The sequence below is a fragment of the Prionailurus bengalensis genome, chromosome B3 (genome assembly GCF_016509475.1).
Source record: "Prionailurus bengalensis isolate Pbe53 chromosome B3, Fcat_Pben_1.1_paternal_pri, whole genome shotgun sequence".
Classification (NCBI taxonomy): Eukaryota; Metazoa; Chordata; class Mammalia; order Carnivora; family Felidae; genus Prionailurus; species Prionailurus bengalensis.
This window is the reverse complement of record NC_057355.1, coordinates 4,925,581-4,941,360: the sequence shown is the minus strand read 5'-3', so window position 1 is coordinate 4,941,360 and position 15,780 is coordinate 4,925,581. Positions and strand designations below refer to the sequence as shown.

Sequence of the window (15,780 nt, the reverse complement as noted above, 5' to 3'; positions counted from 1 at the left end):
GAGTCCACCCTGAAGTCTTGCTTCTGTCTCTGTCCCTTTCACTCTGTTCCCTCCTGCCCCATATGTAACCATTTCTGTTCACTTTCAGTTTATCTCTCCATGGCTCTGTTTTACAAATACGTATCAGTATGTCTGTGCGTGTGCATGTGCGTGCCTATGTGTGTGTGTATGTGTGTGTGTGAGGTCATCTTCCTCCATCTCTTACACAGAAGCTTACTTATTTACTGTTCTACATCTAAAGTAATACTTAAAAAAAATTTTTAAAGCCTTTTTATTATGGAATGTCCCAAACACATATAAAAGTGGACAGAATGGCATAACGAACCCTGTATTAACAATTATCAACTCCTGGTCCATCTTGTTTTATGTATTTTCTAACCATCCCCCCCCCCCCCCCAGATTAAACAAATCCCAGCATCACGATATCTATAATAGTTCAGTATGTATCTATAAAATATGAGGTTCCTCCCCCAAAACCATAGACATATCATCACATCTCAAAATTAATCATAATGGTAATTTCTTCTTATCAGACTTTAGTATTAAATGTCAAACTTCCCAGTATTATCACCGAGTTAGTGTTCAAGTATCTCTGATTGTCTCATTTCTTTTACAGTTGGCTTGCTTGAATCAGGATCCAAATAAGTGCTCTACATTGCGATTTGAAAATTTCTCTTAAACTTCTTTTGATCTGTAACTTCCCTTTCTCTCTCTGTTTTTCCCTTGAAATCTATTTGTTGAAAAAACTGGGTGGTATGTCCTGTCGAGGCTCCACGTTCTGGATTTTGCTTTTCCTGTCTTCCCCAACGACCTGGCCCTCTGAACAGCTCTGGGCCCCGGTCAGTGGCCGCCGCAGCGAGGAGCGAGTGCTGCGCTTTCCTTCCGACCCAGAAGGGCCCCTGCCTCGGGCGCCAGCTCAGTCTGCTGCTTCCCCCGGGCTGCGCCCACTAGAGGGGCTGTGCCCACGAGGGCGTCAGGGGGCGGCCGCAGGACTTTTCTCCCCCCAGGTTCTCTCCCGAGTCTGGGAGCGAAGGAGCCGTTGCCCGTCCTGCCCTTTCCTGCAGGTGTGTGTGGTCGGCTGTGGCTCAGGACACCCCTGAGCGGGCAAACCCGGCCGAGGGAGTGGGCGCTGGCAAGGCCACTCGGCCGCCTGGCCCCGGGGCTTCCGAGAGCCAATCGGGTCTGCTCTGGAAGTCCCTGAACGGGCTAGCGGTGTCACGCAGGAACTGCCTCTGCTGAGCGAGGGCGGAGGCCCTGGCGGTTCTGGGAGCTAGTGGGGTCTGAGGCTTCGGGAAGCGCCTTTGGCCTCTGGAGGGGAAAAGCTGGTCTTCTGCTCAGCCTGAGGGAAGAAACACTCGCAGTCCTAGAAGCGGGACTGGTCTGTGGGGATGTAGCGTCAGTCCTGTCTCTGACGAATAAGGTGAGAGGCGAAGCTTGCTTGGGCGACAGGTGGACACCTGTCACGAGGCCCAGGGGCCCCGAGTGTCCTAGGAGGGTGGGAGGAGAGCCTGGCGGGAGGAGGGGGCTGTTCTGACCCTCGCTGCAGGGGAGCCAGACCGCGGGGCTTGGAGAGCCGTGAGCCTGCGGCACCTGCGTGAACGGCTTTCTCGGTGTTTTCTCTTAGACTTGCCAGGTGTGCCAGATGCTGCTGCCCAATCAGTGCAGCTTCTGTGCCCACCAGCGGATCCACGCCCACAAGTCCCCCTACTGCTGCCCGGAGTGCGGGGCCCTCTGTCGCTCGGCCTACTTCCAGACCCACGTGAAGGAGAACTGCTTGCACTATGCCCGCAAGGTGGGCTACAGGTGGGTGCTGCCCCGCGCTGGTCCTGCTCCTGGGCCAGAGCGTGCTCCAGCATGACCTTCGGTCTTCAGGGGCCTGGGATCCCACCTCATCAGACAGTGATGTTGATTGGAATAGAGACAGGCATTTTCATGTGGTAGAGAACAAGAAGAGAAAGGGGGACAAGAATAAAGAGCTAAAATTAAACATTAAAATGTAGCTTTAAAGGAGAAGTTTTGGCGAGATTAGTTTGACTTTTATTTATTTTTTAATGTTTATTTATTTTTCGAGGGAGAGAGAGAGAGAGAGAGAGAGAGTGAGCAGGGGAGGGGCAGAGAGAGAGGGACACCCAGAATCCGCAGCAGGCTCCAGGCTCCGAGCTGTCGGCACAGAGCCCGACGCGGGGCTCGAACTCATGAACCGCGAGATCATGACCTGAGCGGAAGTTGGACGCCCAACTGACTGAGCCACCCAGGAGCCCCTCGTTTGCTTTTAAAAAGGATATAAAGTTGATTTGCTGATAAAGCTTCTGTGTTTGGCATATTAAATTTACAGTACCATCATGATAATACATTTCCTAATTGTCGTACTTCAGATGTTCTCAGTTTCCATTACCAAACGGAACTACAAGACACCAAACCCAAAGACCTCTGGTGTCTTTATGTTGACTAGTTTTTGTCAGTTTGTTAGAAACCAGCAAAACCTGACGATGGAAAAAGTGATCAGTCTCAAAGTAAAACCAAGAAAACTCTATTTTAAACTGAATCTCCCCCCCATGTGTCAAATAAATGTAGGCAAGAAGTCATTTTCAGGAAAAAGATCAAAATGGGGAAGAACACTCCCTCCCAGACTCACCGGTCTGTAACTTCTACATCAGCTCAGTCGGGCCCCCTTTACTGATTTATTGCATTTGAGAGTTTCTACATCTTCTGATGTGTTTACTTAATAACTTTCACATCTGAAAGTTAATTCGGCACCAATTTAGCAAGGTTTTCTTCTCTTTGGTAGTAAAAAAAAAAATATTGATTTAGTTAATTTAGTAACTTTCTTTCTGAGTACTTATTATTGCCTTTACTAGCATGCCAGACACTCAGGATCCAGGGGCTTCTGTCTGATGGGTCACAAAGCTGCCCAGGTGACTATAACTCAGAACAGGAAGTGCCCCAGGAGAGGAGCGGTCAGGACAGCCTCAGAGTGGAGGTATTAGGAGGTTTTCAGGCCAAAGAAAAGGGGAGAGTGTCTCCGTGTGTTATCCAGCACAGAGAAGGTTACAGGGACCATGTGCCCTGTAGAGGGCATTTCTGTAGAGGGGGGGTGGAGATGAACTGGGCGGGGGAGGGGGAGAGAAAAGAGACTAGGGCATTGGAAGGGCCAGGCCGAGGCAAGACCTTGTATTCCTTGGCAGACGTTTAGACTTTCTCCAGGGGACAGTGAGGGGCTACAGATAGATTTGTAACAGGGCAGTGGTCCCTGCAGGCCTGTGCTTCAGGAAGATCACTCTGGGGAGCTGACGCGTGTGCTCAAGAGGGGAGAGCCCGGAGGCCGGCTGAGGGGCGAGTGTGATAGTCCAGATGAAGCACCCAGCACTCTGGCTGTGGGGACAGAGAGAAGATGGGTCTGGGAAGGCTTTAGGGAGTAAAGCATTAGAGCTTGATGGGAGCTGGTAGACCAGGCTGAGAGTGGGGAGGGGCGAGTGCCGACTCCCAGGCTTCTGTCTTGGTGGAAGCATGTTGAAATGTGGACTAGTTTCTCGTGCACGTTAGGGAAGTGGAGAAGCTGCTGTGCCGGAGGAGCAGGACAGAGCAGGGGTCACACAGCCCTCACCACCATGCTGCAGAGGAGCAGTGCTCGGCAGCTCCCAGTCCTTTTTTGTTCTTATAAGTAATCTCTGCTCCCAACGTGGGGCTCCAACTCGCGACCCCAAGATTAAGAGTTGTGTGCTCCACCCAATGAGCCAGCCAGGCAGGCGCCCCCCGGGCCACATTGTTAAACTAAACACCTGAATGTGTGTTTTTACAGTGTGGTGTAACATTTGAAAACACCTTTCCAACTTTGACTTAAGCGTGTGCTGCTTGCTCCAAGATCAAATCCAGCCCAATAAAAATGCAAGCAATGCTTGGGTTTTTGTCCTTGAATTTTAAATCCAAGGCATTTCTAATAGCATATGGATTCATGGCTTTTTTTTTTTTTTTTTTTTTGTCTCTTAATTCAATGTTTTGTTTTACTTTCTTCTGTAAGACTAAAAGGAAACATAGTGTCTCAAAAGCAATTCAGTTTATCAAGCCTTCTTGTAAGGAACATCAGACACAAACGTAATGCGATTCAGCCAGATGGCTTACTGACAGTTTTGACAGTAAAATCTTCGGTGATCCGTGGTTGAACTCAGAAGATGTGTATGCTAACATAGTATTCGTGGCACTTAAGATCTTCAACTATTCACGTATATTTTTTGTATTAGCGTTATTTAGACATAATTCACACACCATACAATTCACCCATTTTAAAGGGTACAACTCAATGGTTTTTAGTATATTTACAGAGCTGTACAGTCACCACCACAGATTTTAGAACATTTTTATCATCCAAAAAGAAACTCTATATTCATAACCCTTCCATTCCCCCACCCCTAACACTAATTTATTTTCTGCCTCCTATATTTGCTTCTTTGGGACATTTCATAGAAATGGAATCATATAATATGTAGTCTTAGCCAAGATTCATGCATATTGTAATATATCAGCATTTCATTCTTTTTTTTTGTGGCTGAACGGTGTTCCATTGTATATGTATATACACCACAGTTTGTTCATCCATTTACCAGTTGATGGGTACTTGGGTTTCCACCTTTTGGCTGTTACGAATAATGCCGCTGATGAACATTCACTTGTAAGTTATTGTGTGGACATATGTTTTCAGTTCTTTTGGGTATATACCTAGGACTAGAATACCTGGGTCAACTGCTAACTCTACATTTAACTTTTTGAGGAGCTGCCAGATTGTTTTAAAAAATGGTTGCACCATTTTTATCTTCCTGCCAGCGGGGTAGGAGATTTTTGGTTTCTCTGCATCCTCACCAGCATTTGTTATGGTCTGACTTCTGATAGCCATCCCTGTGGGTATAAAGTGGTATCTCGTTATGGTTTTGATTTGCATTTTCCTAATGGCTCGTGGTGTTGAGCATCTTTTCTGTTTGGTATTTGCGTATCTTCTTTGGAGAAATGTCGTTTTTCACATTTTTAAATTGGATTATTCATTGTCTTACTGTTGAGTTATAAGAGTTCTTTGTATACTCTGGGTAAAAGTCCCTTGTCAGATACATGATTTGCAAATATTTTCTCCCATCGTGTGGGTATTATATTTTTTAGTAAATTCTGAAAATGTACCTATGTTCCATTTCATTGGGTTTTACAATATTACTTTGTTTTGTATTGTTTCTGCTTTTTCTTGAAGACATTGTCAAAGTCCTGTACATTCTGTATGCGTTTTATGTGTATGTATTTTATGTAAAAGGGGTATATACATTAGATACATATTTTAGAATTATATAAGTTATTCTGCTCTTTGTTGAAAATTTGGAGAGCGACCAGTGATGTCATAAAGGAGCAAATTTAGATTGTTCTTAATGATATGTCATTTTCTTATTTGTGATTATTAGGACAATTAAGTATTTTACTATTGTTTCTAAAATTTTACATATTTCGCAACATATGATTCCGTAATTATCTACGTTCTCTTAAAAAAATTGGTGAAGAGCTGTGTTGTGGGGTCACATTTGTCTTCTGAGTGCTTTTTCATCAATTTGTAAACCCTGCTTGATTCAGTCTTTCACTGAAGCTGATGTATGTCCCTTTAAACCTTCATGTTTTTACTTTCATTGAGGTTTCTTTGAAGAATGTCTGTAAGGTAAATAGCATGGATTTTCCCTTGCATTTTTGAAGAGTATATTCCCCCTGCTGAAGTTTGGTCAAACTGCACAAATATGGTTACTTAAGATCCTTTCCACATGTCAGGTGTACTCGGCCACTTTGGATGAATTTGGAAATGTGTGGCCTTTTTTCCTCGTGATGCCTTATGGTATGGAAGTACTTCTGTGTGCTAGAAGTTGGTCACTATTTTGTTTAGCAGGAGAGAAAAAAAAATATAATTAAGTAGTTTGCATTAGAAACACTTAATTTAAAGAATGTACAGATTTACTAGTGAGCGCACCTCAGAGATCACTGCCAACAGCTTTCTGGTTCTTTGGGTTGCTTCTCGTAACTGATTAAGCTCGCAAAGGTGGTCCCATCTCCCGCCCACCCCCCTAAACGCACAGAAAAGGATTCTGTGATGATTTATGTGGACTGTGAAAATGGGCTCACGTACCGAATTGAGGGGTTGTATTTGGGAGCCAAAGAATTTTTAAGTGAAGCCATGTCCTTTTTTTCAGTAAAGCAATAGCCTCTCTTCTAGTGCTTACTGGGATGTCAGGGTTATGGGGTCAGGTAATACTGCAACGAAAGGAGGAAAGAAGTTATCTTGAGAGGAGTGGCTAGGAGCAGGGAAGATGTTTTCTCATGGAGGGGAGACCTGGGTGTGTGTCTAGGGACTGGAATGGATGCAGGATGCCATGCAGGTCACATGGTCCCGTGATCCCGAGAAAAGAAAAGGCGGTGTTTATAGAGAGAGGTTTTGAAGTTGAAAGTTTCAGAATGCCTCCATTTCAGAAAAAATGGCCTAAGACTGTTCATACATTAGAAAAGTGATACATTCACCCAACAAAGCTCAGGAAATACAACCTGGGAGAAGAAGTAAAAAGTTATCCACTGTGCCACCCAGGAGACACTGCGACAGTCATGAGCCCCACAGCGCAGAATGGTACCCCCTACATCTGGCTGTGGAGCCCTTGACGTGTGGCCAGCATGACTGGCCACTGTGTCTTATTTTATTTTATTTAGATCCGCTTGCCATGTGGCCAGTACAGCGTAGAGCGTTCCCGCCGCCACTGAAGCTCCCCGGACAGGCTCTGGAGGGTTCCGTCCTGGGCTTTGAGGGCTGTGTGTTTGAATGTGCTTGTTGCCGTGCTGAGCGCCGCATTTCTAGCTGCACTTTTTATTAAGTGGCCGTCCCTGCACGTTGGGTACCAGCCTGTGGGAAGGCACAGGCTTCCTGTAGCCTCCTCCCGGAGTTTCCCTTGGACCCCTGCCATCGTGTCACACTTCAAAGGATGCTGTTTGTGTCATTTTGGAACCATTCCTCTCCCTCTCCGTTCCCGCCAGCTTCTCTCAGCTGGGCTCAGATGTTTGGTTTGCAGAAGCATAGCCTGTGGCCGGTGAGGGGAGGGGCGGGTTTCTCCCCCCTTCTCTACCAGGCATAGCCTTGGGCTTGGGTGTCCTGGGTGACCGCACTGTGCCAGATGGCAGCAGGCAGGCTCTCAGGACATAGGTGTGGAGGATGGAAGACAGTGCCCAAGGGAGGGGGACACAGAGAGTCCCGGAGATGGCTCTGTCCCTGCTCTCCATCCCTCCCTTACCAGCGCTGCTTCTGGGTCTGACACCCCCGCCCCCTCCTGTCATCCAGGTGCATCCACTGCGGGGTCGTCCACCTGACCTTGGCCTTGCTGAAAAGCCACATCCAGGAGCGACACTGCCAGGTTTTCCACAAATGTGCATTCTGCCCCATGGCCTTCAAGACTGCCAGCAGCACTGCGGACCACAGCGCCTCTCAGCACCCCACCCAGCCCCACAGACCCTCCCAGTGAGTGCAGCTCCAGGGTCAGCAGACCCGTGGGGTGGAGCTCAGTGGCCTAGGTGCTACGGGCGGGGGGGAGGTTCCGGGACGGACCAGGGAGCCGGGGCTGGCGGAAGAGGTGCCTGGAGGTCACTGAAGACATCCTGAGGCAGGGGAGTATCCACATCGGCTCAGAGTAGTGTTTCCCCGGAGTGGACCCCGTTTCAGAGAGAGCAGAGTCGGGGTGGAGGTTGTGCCCACAAGAGCCTGGCCACCTCACGCCCTGGGGCTTGTCTCGTCAGGCTCATTTATAAGTGCTCCTGTGAAATGGTCTTCAACAAGAAGAGACACATTCAGCAGCATTTTTATCAGAATGCCAGCAAGACGCAGGTGGGCGTCTTCAAGTGCCCTGAGTGCCCACTGCTGTTCCTGCAGAAGCCGGAGTTGATGCAGCACGTCAAGGTGGGGTGCCCTAGGGAAGGAGGCTGGGGAGGAGGACGCGCGCCTCAGGCCGGGGGGTCTGATTCTGTGCACCTTTCCCCTCGCCCAGTCAGTAATCGCTCTCCCCATCCCCAGAGCACCCACGGTGTTCCCCGAAACGTGGACGAGCTGTCTAGCCTCCAGTCTTCGTCGGACACGGCCTCGAGCCGGCCTGGCTCTCGAGTTCCAACTGAGCCCCCGGCCGCCAGCGTGGCCGCTCGGGGCAGCTCCCTGCCCTCCGGCCGCTGGGGCAGGCCCGAGGCCCATCGCAGGACCGAGGCCAGGCCCCGGCTGAGGAACACTGGCTGGACCTGCCAGGAGTGTCAGGAGTGGGTTCCTGATCGGGAGAACTACGTGTCCCACATGAAGAAGAGCCACGGTCGGGTCAGTGTCGTCACGTCGTCACAGTGCAGTGCCAGACTCTCTGGACGTCTGTGGGCTCAGAGCCCCCTTGTGTGGCTGACCCCTTAGGGTTCCTGGTGCTTGGGGCAGGGTGGGTACCACAGATCCCGAGGTCTTTGGGGCACCCCCTTTCTGCCTGCGTCACCCGAGTAGAAAGATACACCCAGAACCGTCTTACGGTTCTGATGCTTTGCATCCCGTCATCTCCCGTAGGCGTTGAAGCGGTACCCGTGTCGGCAGTGTGAGCAGTCCTTCCACACCCCCAACAGCCTGCGCAAACACATCCGCAACAACCACGACACCGTGAAGAAAGTCTACACTTGCGGGTGAGTCCCTGGAGGTGGGAGCCGGGAGGCCTGAAATTCACAAAGTCCGTCCAGGGCTTTTCTCTGCTGTGAGATCAGGGGTCGGAAGCAAGATGATACGAGCGGGTTTCTAATGGGAAAACGCTGTGGCTAAGTCAGAAGGCAGGGCTGGTAGGGAACCAGCTTCTAGAACCTGCTGGCCCCTGAGCCCTCCCCCTTCGTACCTCCCTGACCCTGGGCTGCACTGCCCGCTGCTCTGACGGAGGGCTGGCGGTGTCACTGTGCCCCGTCTGGCCGAGAGGCTTCCGCATCGTGTCTGTGCTTCGGGACATAGCCTGGCCTCTTCCTTGCTGACCTGGCTTAGGGCCAGCACAGATATTGTGAGACCTGCTGTTGTTGTCTGCCACCTTGGCCGGCTCGTCAGCTGACCTTCTCTGGGAGCCCAGCACCGCCCAGCCAGCCCGATGACCACCCAGCCAGCTCTCTGCCTGCTCCAGACTGTCCCCTGGAGCCAGGAGCAGCTTCAGCTCCTGCCAGGGGTGCTCGGAGCCTGTCCTCTTACGTAGTCTCTTCGGCTGCAGGTACTGCACAGAGGACAGCCCCAGCTTTCCTCGGCCCTCCCTTCTGGAGAGCCATATCAGCCTTATGCACGGTATCAGAAACCCTGATTTGAGCCAGACGTCCAAAGTCAGACCTCCGGGTGGACATTCCCCTCAGGTGAGTGCGGGGGCCCCTGCCCCTGGAGGCGCCTGCTCAGTGAGCCCCCTGAGCTGCAGGGCCGGCAGGAGGGCTCCGGGGAGCAACCAGCAGCCACAGCTTCCCTCAATGTAGGCCATTCTCTAGTCACGCGTGACCCACCTGGGGACTGCATGCAGGTAAAGGACAGGGACAAAGATCTGTGAGACGGCCCATCAGCCTTTTGTTCCTGTGGTTTCCCTGTCACTGGGATGCTTTCCTCAGCTGTGTGTCATGTTGTGTGGACACTGGAGTGCGTTCACACTCACTGTCCTGTTTCTGCCCCACTAGTCCTGGGTCAGGGGGAAGGGCAGGGCTGCCTGTCAGGCGAGGACGGCAGTGAGTGTCTCTCTTACACACACACACACACACACACACACACACACACACACACACACACAGTCGTTGTGGGAGGGGCTGGGTGCAGACCCCTGCTAGCCTGGGCCCTCGTCCCGTGACCTTGCCCCCATTTCGTGCCCTATTCCCATTATTTCTGCTGAACTTCTAGAACCGCTTGGTTCCCCTCCACTGTAGGCCCTTCCTGCTCCATGGTGGGGAGGGCTGCTTCTCAGAGGGTCAGGCATGTTCGGGGGAATTTGAGAGCCTCCTGGACTTCCAGGGCGTTCCTTCTCAGCCACTCAGGGAGGGCGTTGGTCGGCAGGCCCTTCCGCACAGAGCAGGTGGGGTGTCAGTTGACATTCTGGCAACATCTGCCTGTGATTAAAACGCACACCCCCCTCCAAATGCACGTGCCCTTGGAGCCATCATTCCGTCCCTAGGGTTTGTCTGCCCTGTAGCTTCGGCCTCGCGCCTGAGGAGGTGTGTGCAAGGATATTTGCTGCGGGGCTGTGTGCAGTGATAATGACAGAACACAACTGAATGTCTGCCAGCGGGGATGCTTCGTCATTGCCAGTGTTAGAGGAAGGAAGCCTCTGTGTATGCCCTCATGCAGACGATGGCCAACGCATGTCATTAAGTAGAAAAAGGGGGAGAAAGAGTGTGCATGTAGCGCTATCATTTTGTGGAAAACAACAGTCTTTTTAAAAAACTTTTTGTAATGTTCATTTGTTTTGAAAGAGAGGGAGAGAGAGACAGAGAGGGAGCACGTGGAGTGGGGGAGGGGACAGAGAGGGAGAGATCGACGTGGGGCTCCATCTCATGAACCTTGAGATCATGGCCTGGGCAGAAACCAAGAGTTGATGCTTAGCTGACTGAGCCACCCAGGTGCCCCAAAGATGACAGTTTTATCTTTGTGCACACAGAGACTCTCTCTTGGAGGGGCCTCAGAAGCCAGGTGGCAGGGTGTTCTGTGGAGAGCAGAGAACATGCCCGTCCCGTGTCTTTGGAATGTGGGGCCGCACACATACGTTACATTAGACAAAGCACCAGCCAACAGAAAAACCTGAAAGAAACCAGATCTAAACCCGGTTCGGGGCCAGGGCGAGCCTGGCCTGGGGGGGGGGAACGTGTGGGGGGGCGCGGGGTGATTCTGCGAGTGCGGGGGCTGCACCGTTCAGGTGTGCGGCTCAGCTCTGGGGCCCGGGCTGGGCTGGGACCCCACTCACCCTGCCTCCCCCTCCAGGTGAGCCATCTGAAAAGACCGGGCAGCGGAGCCGGGGACGCTCCGGGCACCAGCAATGGCGCGGCCGTCTCTTCCACCAAAAGGCACAAGTCCCTGTTCCAGTGTGCGAAATGTAGCTTTGCCACAGACTCGGGGCTCGAGTTTCAGAGCCACATACCTCAGCACCAGGCGGACAGCTCCACGGCCCAGTGTCTCCTCTGCGGCCTGTGCTACACCTCTGCCAGCTCCCTCAGCCGCCACCTCTACATCGTCCACAAGGTGAGAGACCAGGAGGAGGAGGAGGAGGAGGAGGAGGAGGAGGAGGAGGAGGACGCGGAGGCGGTGGCGGAGGCCGCGGAGGCCGCGGAGCCAGAGGAGGGCTCCGGGGAGGAAGTGTCCATGGAGACCAGGGAGAACGGACTGGAAGAAGGTGCTGGAGAGCCTTTGTTGGGCGACACAGAGGCGAGGTCGCCAGGCCCGGCTCCTGAGGAGGACGGAGCCCAGGACGCTCAGAGTCAACCACAGGCCTCTCAGGACCAGGACAGCCACGCTCCGCCCCCTCAGGTGTGACCGGAGGTGTGGCAGCGTGCGTGGCCGGAGGGGTGCCCCGGGCGTCCTCCGCGTGCCATGGGGACGGTGGGAGATACGAGGCTCTGCCCCGGTGTGCCCTGGAGCAGTGCCCGCCCTGAGCTGTGGGGTCTGGGTGTCCCCCAGCCCCGGGCAGTGTGCGGTCACCCGGGACCCTGACAGCTCTGAATTTGCTTCTGTTATTTATGGCTTTGTGCTGCTTCTTGGTACCCCAGCTCTTGTCTGTGTCCTTCCAACCCCAGGCCGCGTACGTGGCCCGGCCCCAGCGCCGTCGTCTTGGCCTGAAACCCCTGGGCGCTGTGCTCTTCCGGGAGGTCCCCACCCGCTGCCTGCAGCCAGGGCTCTCCTGGGAGCTCTCGCGGGCTGCAGACGGGCCGCTCTGCTTCCTGCCAGCGGAGCCGGAGAAGGGGGTGAGGCTGCTGGCGCGGTCCTTCCTGGGGAGCTCCGCCCGGGCTGGCCTGCGGAGGGCCCTCAATCACCCTGCCCTTCCTTCCTGTCTTCTCGGATTCTTTTCCCCCAAAAACGGTCCTGGAGAATTGTCACCCGGGCCCCTCCTGTCTGTGCGGGTGGGAGAAGGTTGTGCAGCACACTGGTGTTTGGACCCCGGGAGGGCAGGCGCCGCGGCCCAGGCAGGCAGGCACCGAGAGGCACACCCCCTTCAGAAGGAGCCGTGCGCCCCTGTTCTGCTGCTGTTCCGCCTTTCCTGACAAGTGGGCTTGGGGGCACACGGACACTGGGATCTTTGTACTCTCGCTCCTGTGCCATTAGAGAGGCCGCCGCTCCGGGCAGGCCGGCCCCTCCTCCTCCTGGCTATACTCATGTTGCTCAGACTATATTTCAAATAAAAACTCTTCTTACCATGCAGGTGGGCTCTTGTATTCCTCTTCAGGTGAGCCTGGCCCTACCCTGCTGCGTGTAAGAGTCTCTCCCACACTTCTGTCACTGTCCCATCTCTAGGGGAGAGCAGTGTCCTGCCGTCCCAGGAAGGTCCTCCCCAGATTCTTGGAGCCGTGGTTAGGAAACCAGCGGCTCGGAACTTGGTCCTCTAGAAACCTTGCAAGGGCGTGAGGGGAGGGTCTTTGTACTGGTCAAGCATCATCTGCAAGGCCTCCCCGGGGTCAGCAGCCTTGGCATTAGGGCCCACTGAAATGTTCCGGGCGCCTCTCTCTTTCCTACAAACCGGTGGCCGTGGGGCGGGGTGGGGCGGGGGGGCGGGGATGTTCTGTAGTTATCTTGTGTTCGGGAGGCCTTGCTGTTGCTGCTGCCACAGGGACCTCTCTGGTGTGGAGATTCGGGATCAGACGGGAGGCTGGGCCGTCTTCACTGCTGGCAGAGTCGGGGCCCTGTGGAGGTGACCTCTGAGCTCTGACCCAAGCCGTGGCTGCAGCCCTGCATGGCCGGGGTGTGGGGCTGGTCCGGCGGCGTCCATTGCAGCAGAGGGAGGCGGGTGCTGGCTGAGTTCTTACAGGTGCTCTTTCAAGGGAGGCACTATCAGTTGTCAGATAAACACGCCTGACCTTTTCACAATTGAAAAAAAGTACATTTTCTGTCAGATCCCAGTGGAAATGCGAACGGCACGGGGCACCGCTAAGAGCCCGCCTCCGTTTCAGACCCTACCGTCCCTGCTTCCCAGGCAGGCAGTGAGGCAAGCTCGGCCCGATCTGGCCACCTGCAGATGCTGAGGCCACCCCACGTGGGCTGTCATCCCTTTCCTGGTTCCGCTGCGGGGCCCGCCCTGCCCCCCATGGTCCATTCGCAGGGACGGATCACAGAGGAGGCCCTGAGAAGGGTTTGACATGGATTGTTGCCTCTCTTCCTGCTCAGAAATAGCGGTGGGTGGAGTGGGGGAGGGGGTAGTGACCTCGCAGCCTCGACGACCACCTGTCCTGACCCACATCCAGCTCTCTTTCCCGGGAGCGGTGTGGGGTGAAAAGACCGAGCTCCTCGCCAGGAAGCCTGGGCCACAGCCTGGGTTCCGCCCCTAATCGGCTCTTAGCAAACCCACCCCCCTTCCAGATAGTCCTGGTGACTCCCCTCCATCTCGCTTCACAGGCTTTTGTGGGATGAGGAGTGTGGGACCTTTTCTAAGTTTGTGAAACACTATATGAACGTAAAGGATTCTTGCCTTTAGGGCATGGAGGGTGGGGCGCACCCCACCGGCTGTTCAGGTTTGGATGCGGATGGTCAGCGATAACTTGCCCGGGACACGTATCCATCATGTAGCAACAGTGACGGCGATGGCACTTCAGACCCTGCTAGCGCGCCCTGCATCTTGCTAAATACTTGCCGGTGGTTTCCATTTAGTCCTCACGAGGATCTCACAGAAAGAAAACTGAGGCTCCGAGAGGTCAGATAACCCGCTGGGCCGCCTGTAAGTGCTGGTGCCGAGTCAAGCCCACGGGATCCTCAAGTCCACGGTGTCAATCCCTGTGCCTCCTCAGTGCCCCGGCTGCTTTGGCTGGCCACCAGCTCAGTGGCACTCCGCAGCCACCCACACACCTGCCTTCCTACCTCCCCTGTGGTCGGGTAGCCCACGGAGCGCCAGGTTCTCTTTGCAGTCAGTCTGTGCCAAGTCACCCCAAGGAGAGCCCTGCGCGAAACTTCCGTGCGTGATGTTCTGCAGCCCGGGCAGTGTTTCCCCGACCTTCCATTCACATTGGGGTATATCTTGCATTTGAAGACTGTTTTTCGGGGCGGGGGCGGGGGGGACCATCCCAGAAAACATGGTTCCCTCAGGGTCCAATATCTTCCGATCTTTTCTTTTTTTCAGATGTTTTTAATGGGTGTGCTATCATATCGTTTGTTATCATCAGAAAACGCTTGCTGTAACAAGCACTTATCTGCACATTAGCCGGAGTGAACACTCTGCTGATCAAGTTAAACAGATAAGATCCCCACCCTTGTAGAAACTACAACTTAATACACTCTAAGGCTTGACAAATGACTCGTATTTATTTTCCAACTGCTTTATCTCTGTAAAATGATGTGCTGAATTACTATAATTGGTGTAGAAAGAACTGTTCCCTTAACTTATGTAAACAGTCTGGTTTTGAAAACTTCACAGTTGTGGCTTAGCGAGTTCTCGACACACTCTGCCTTCCCTGAGACAGAGGAACCCCTGGTTGCCCTGTTCACCACTGTATATTCCGCTCTGGGCGCACTTTCTTTAACTCGTTTTTAAATTTTTTGTTGTTGTTTTGAAAAATTAATACATTTACACGGTAAGACATCCAAACAATACAAAAGAGTGAGTATACAATGGAAAGTAAGCTTCCTATCGGAGGTCAGCCTTCAGTTCCCCAGCCCGCCTCCAGAACTAATCACTGTTACCTAGATCCTGTGTACCCTTTCTGAGCAATTCTATGCATTTACAAGTTTATAAATATGTATATTTATATATCTATTTTTAATACAAATGGTAGCATTCTATTCAGTGTTCTGAAGCTTGCTTTTTTTTTTTTTTCCACTTCTGTAATGGAGATTGTTTCAAATTCATCCAGTGGGTCAGTCTAATTCTTTGAAAGCTCCTCACACGGTTCCTTGCAAACCGTAGCGGTCCCAAGAGTGTTCGAGTGAGTGAGTGAGTGAGTGCACGCACGTATGCACGTGGGAATGAAAGAGTCTGATTCAACTGGTCGCTACAAAGTTGTCTCAGGGTCTACTCTGAGCAAGACAGAATGTTCTAGATTCTAGGATGTGCCGTGTCATCACCCCTTCAATTACCCGCCCCCCTTCCCCAGCCGTGTTTTCCAAGGGATCCAGGCCATTCTTGACCTTTTCCATGAACAGATGCCACAGCAGCCTTAGGAACCAGGTGCTGGGAACCCTGGGCCCCTCTGGAGGAAGGAGCAAACTGGGAGCCAGGTCCCAAGAATAGGATTTTTTTTTTGAGGTCCCTATTTAAAATGCTTTTATCTTTTCTTTCTTTCTTTCTTTTTTTTAAATGCATTTTTCTTATTGGAAAATGACATCACATTGTTAGAGAAAATAAAAAACATGTGTATTTATAATCCCATCTTACTTTTGCATTTGTTTTTATTACTGCCTTATCAGTTTCCAGTTCTTTCCAACAGCTTTTCCAACTGGACTCTTGTTCAGCTCATAGCTGAATATGATATGATTATGGTAACAACCGGAAATTGAAAATTTCCATATGACAGACGTTATTCTTCCATTCATTCTCTTATGTAGGCTCAAAACTCAAAACACTAGGATTCTTTGGA

At 52.2% G+C, this 15,780-nt stretch overlaps 1 protein-coding gene across 6 annotated transcripts in view; it reads left to right on the top strand.

Moving 5' to 3' along the window:
- ZNF592 (zinc finger protein 592) overlaps positions 1–15,780 on the top strand; it is a 58,417-nt gene that overhangs the window by 35,395 nt on the left and 7,242 nt on the right. For 4 of the 6 annotated variants that reach the window (XM_043554680.1, XM_043554677.1, XM_043554679.1 and 1 more), the window contains exons 4-10: positions 1,625–1,803; positions 7,337–7,513; positions 7,789–7,948; positions 8,063–8,350; positions 8,582–8,694; positions 9,255–9,390; positions 10,991–12,421. In XM_043554680.1, the coding sequence (XP_043410615.1) occupies positions 1,625–1,803; positions 7,337–7,513; positions 7,789–7,948; positions 8,063–8,350; positions 8,582–8,694; positions 9,255–9,390; positions 10,991–11,539 (1,602 nt within the window). In that variant the 3' untranslated portion in view covers positions 11,540–12,421. Of the gene's footprint in view, positions 1–1,624; positions 1,804–7,336; positions 7,514–7,788; positions 7,949–8,062; positions 8,351–8,581; positions 8,695–9,254; positions 9,391–10,990; positions 12,422–14,327; positions 14,987–15,780 lie in introns of those variants that run through there. The other 2 variants (XM_043554682.1, XM_043554681.1) reach the window with 2 other exon arrangements.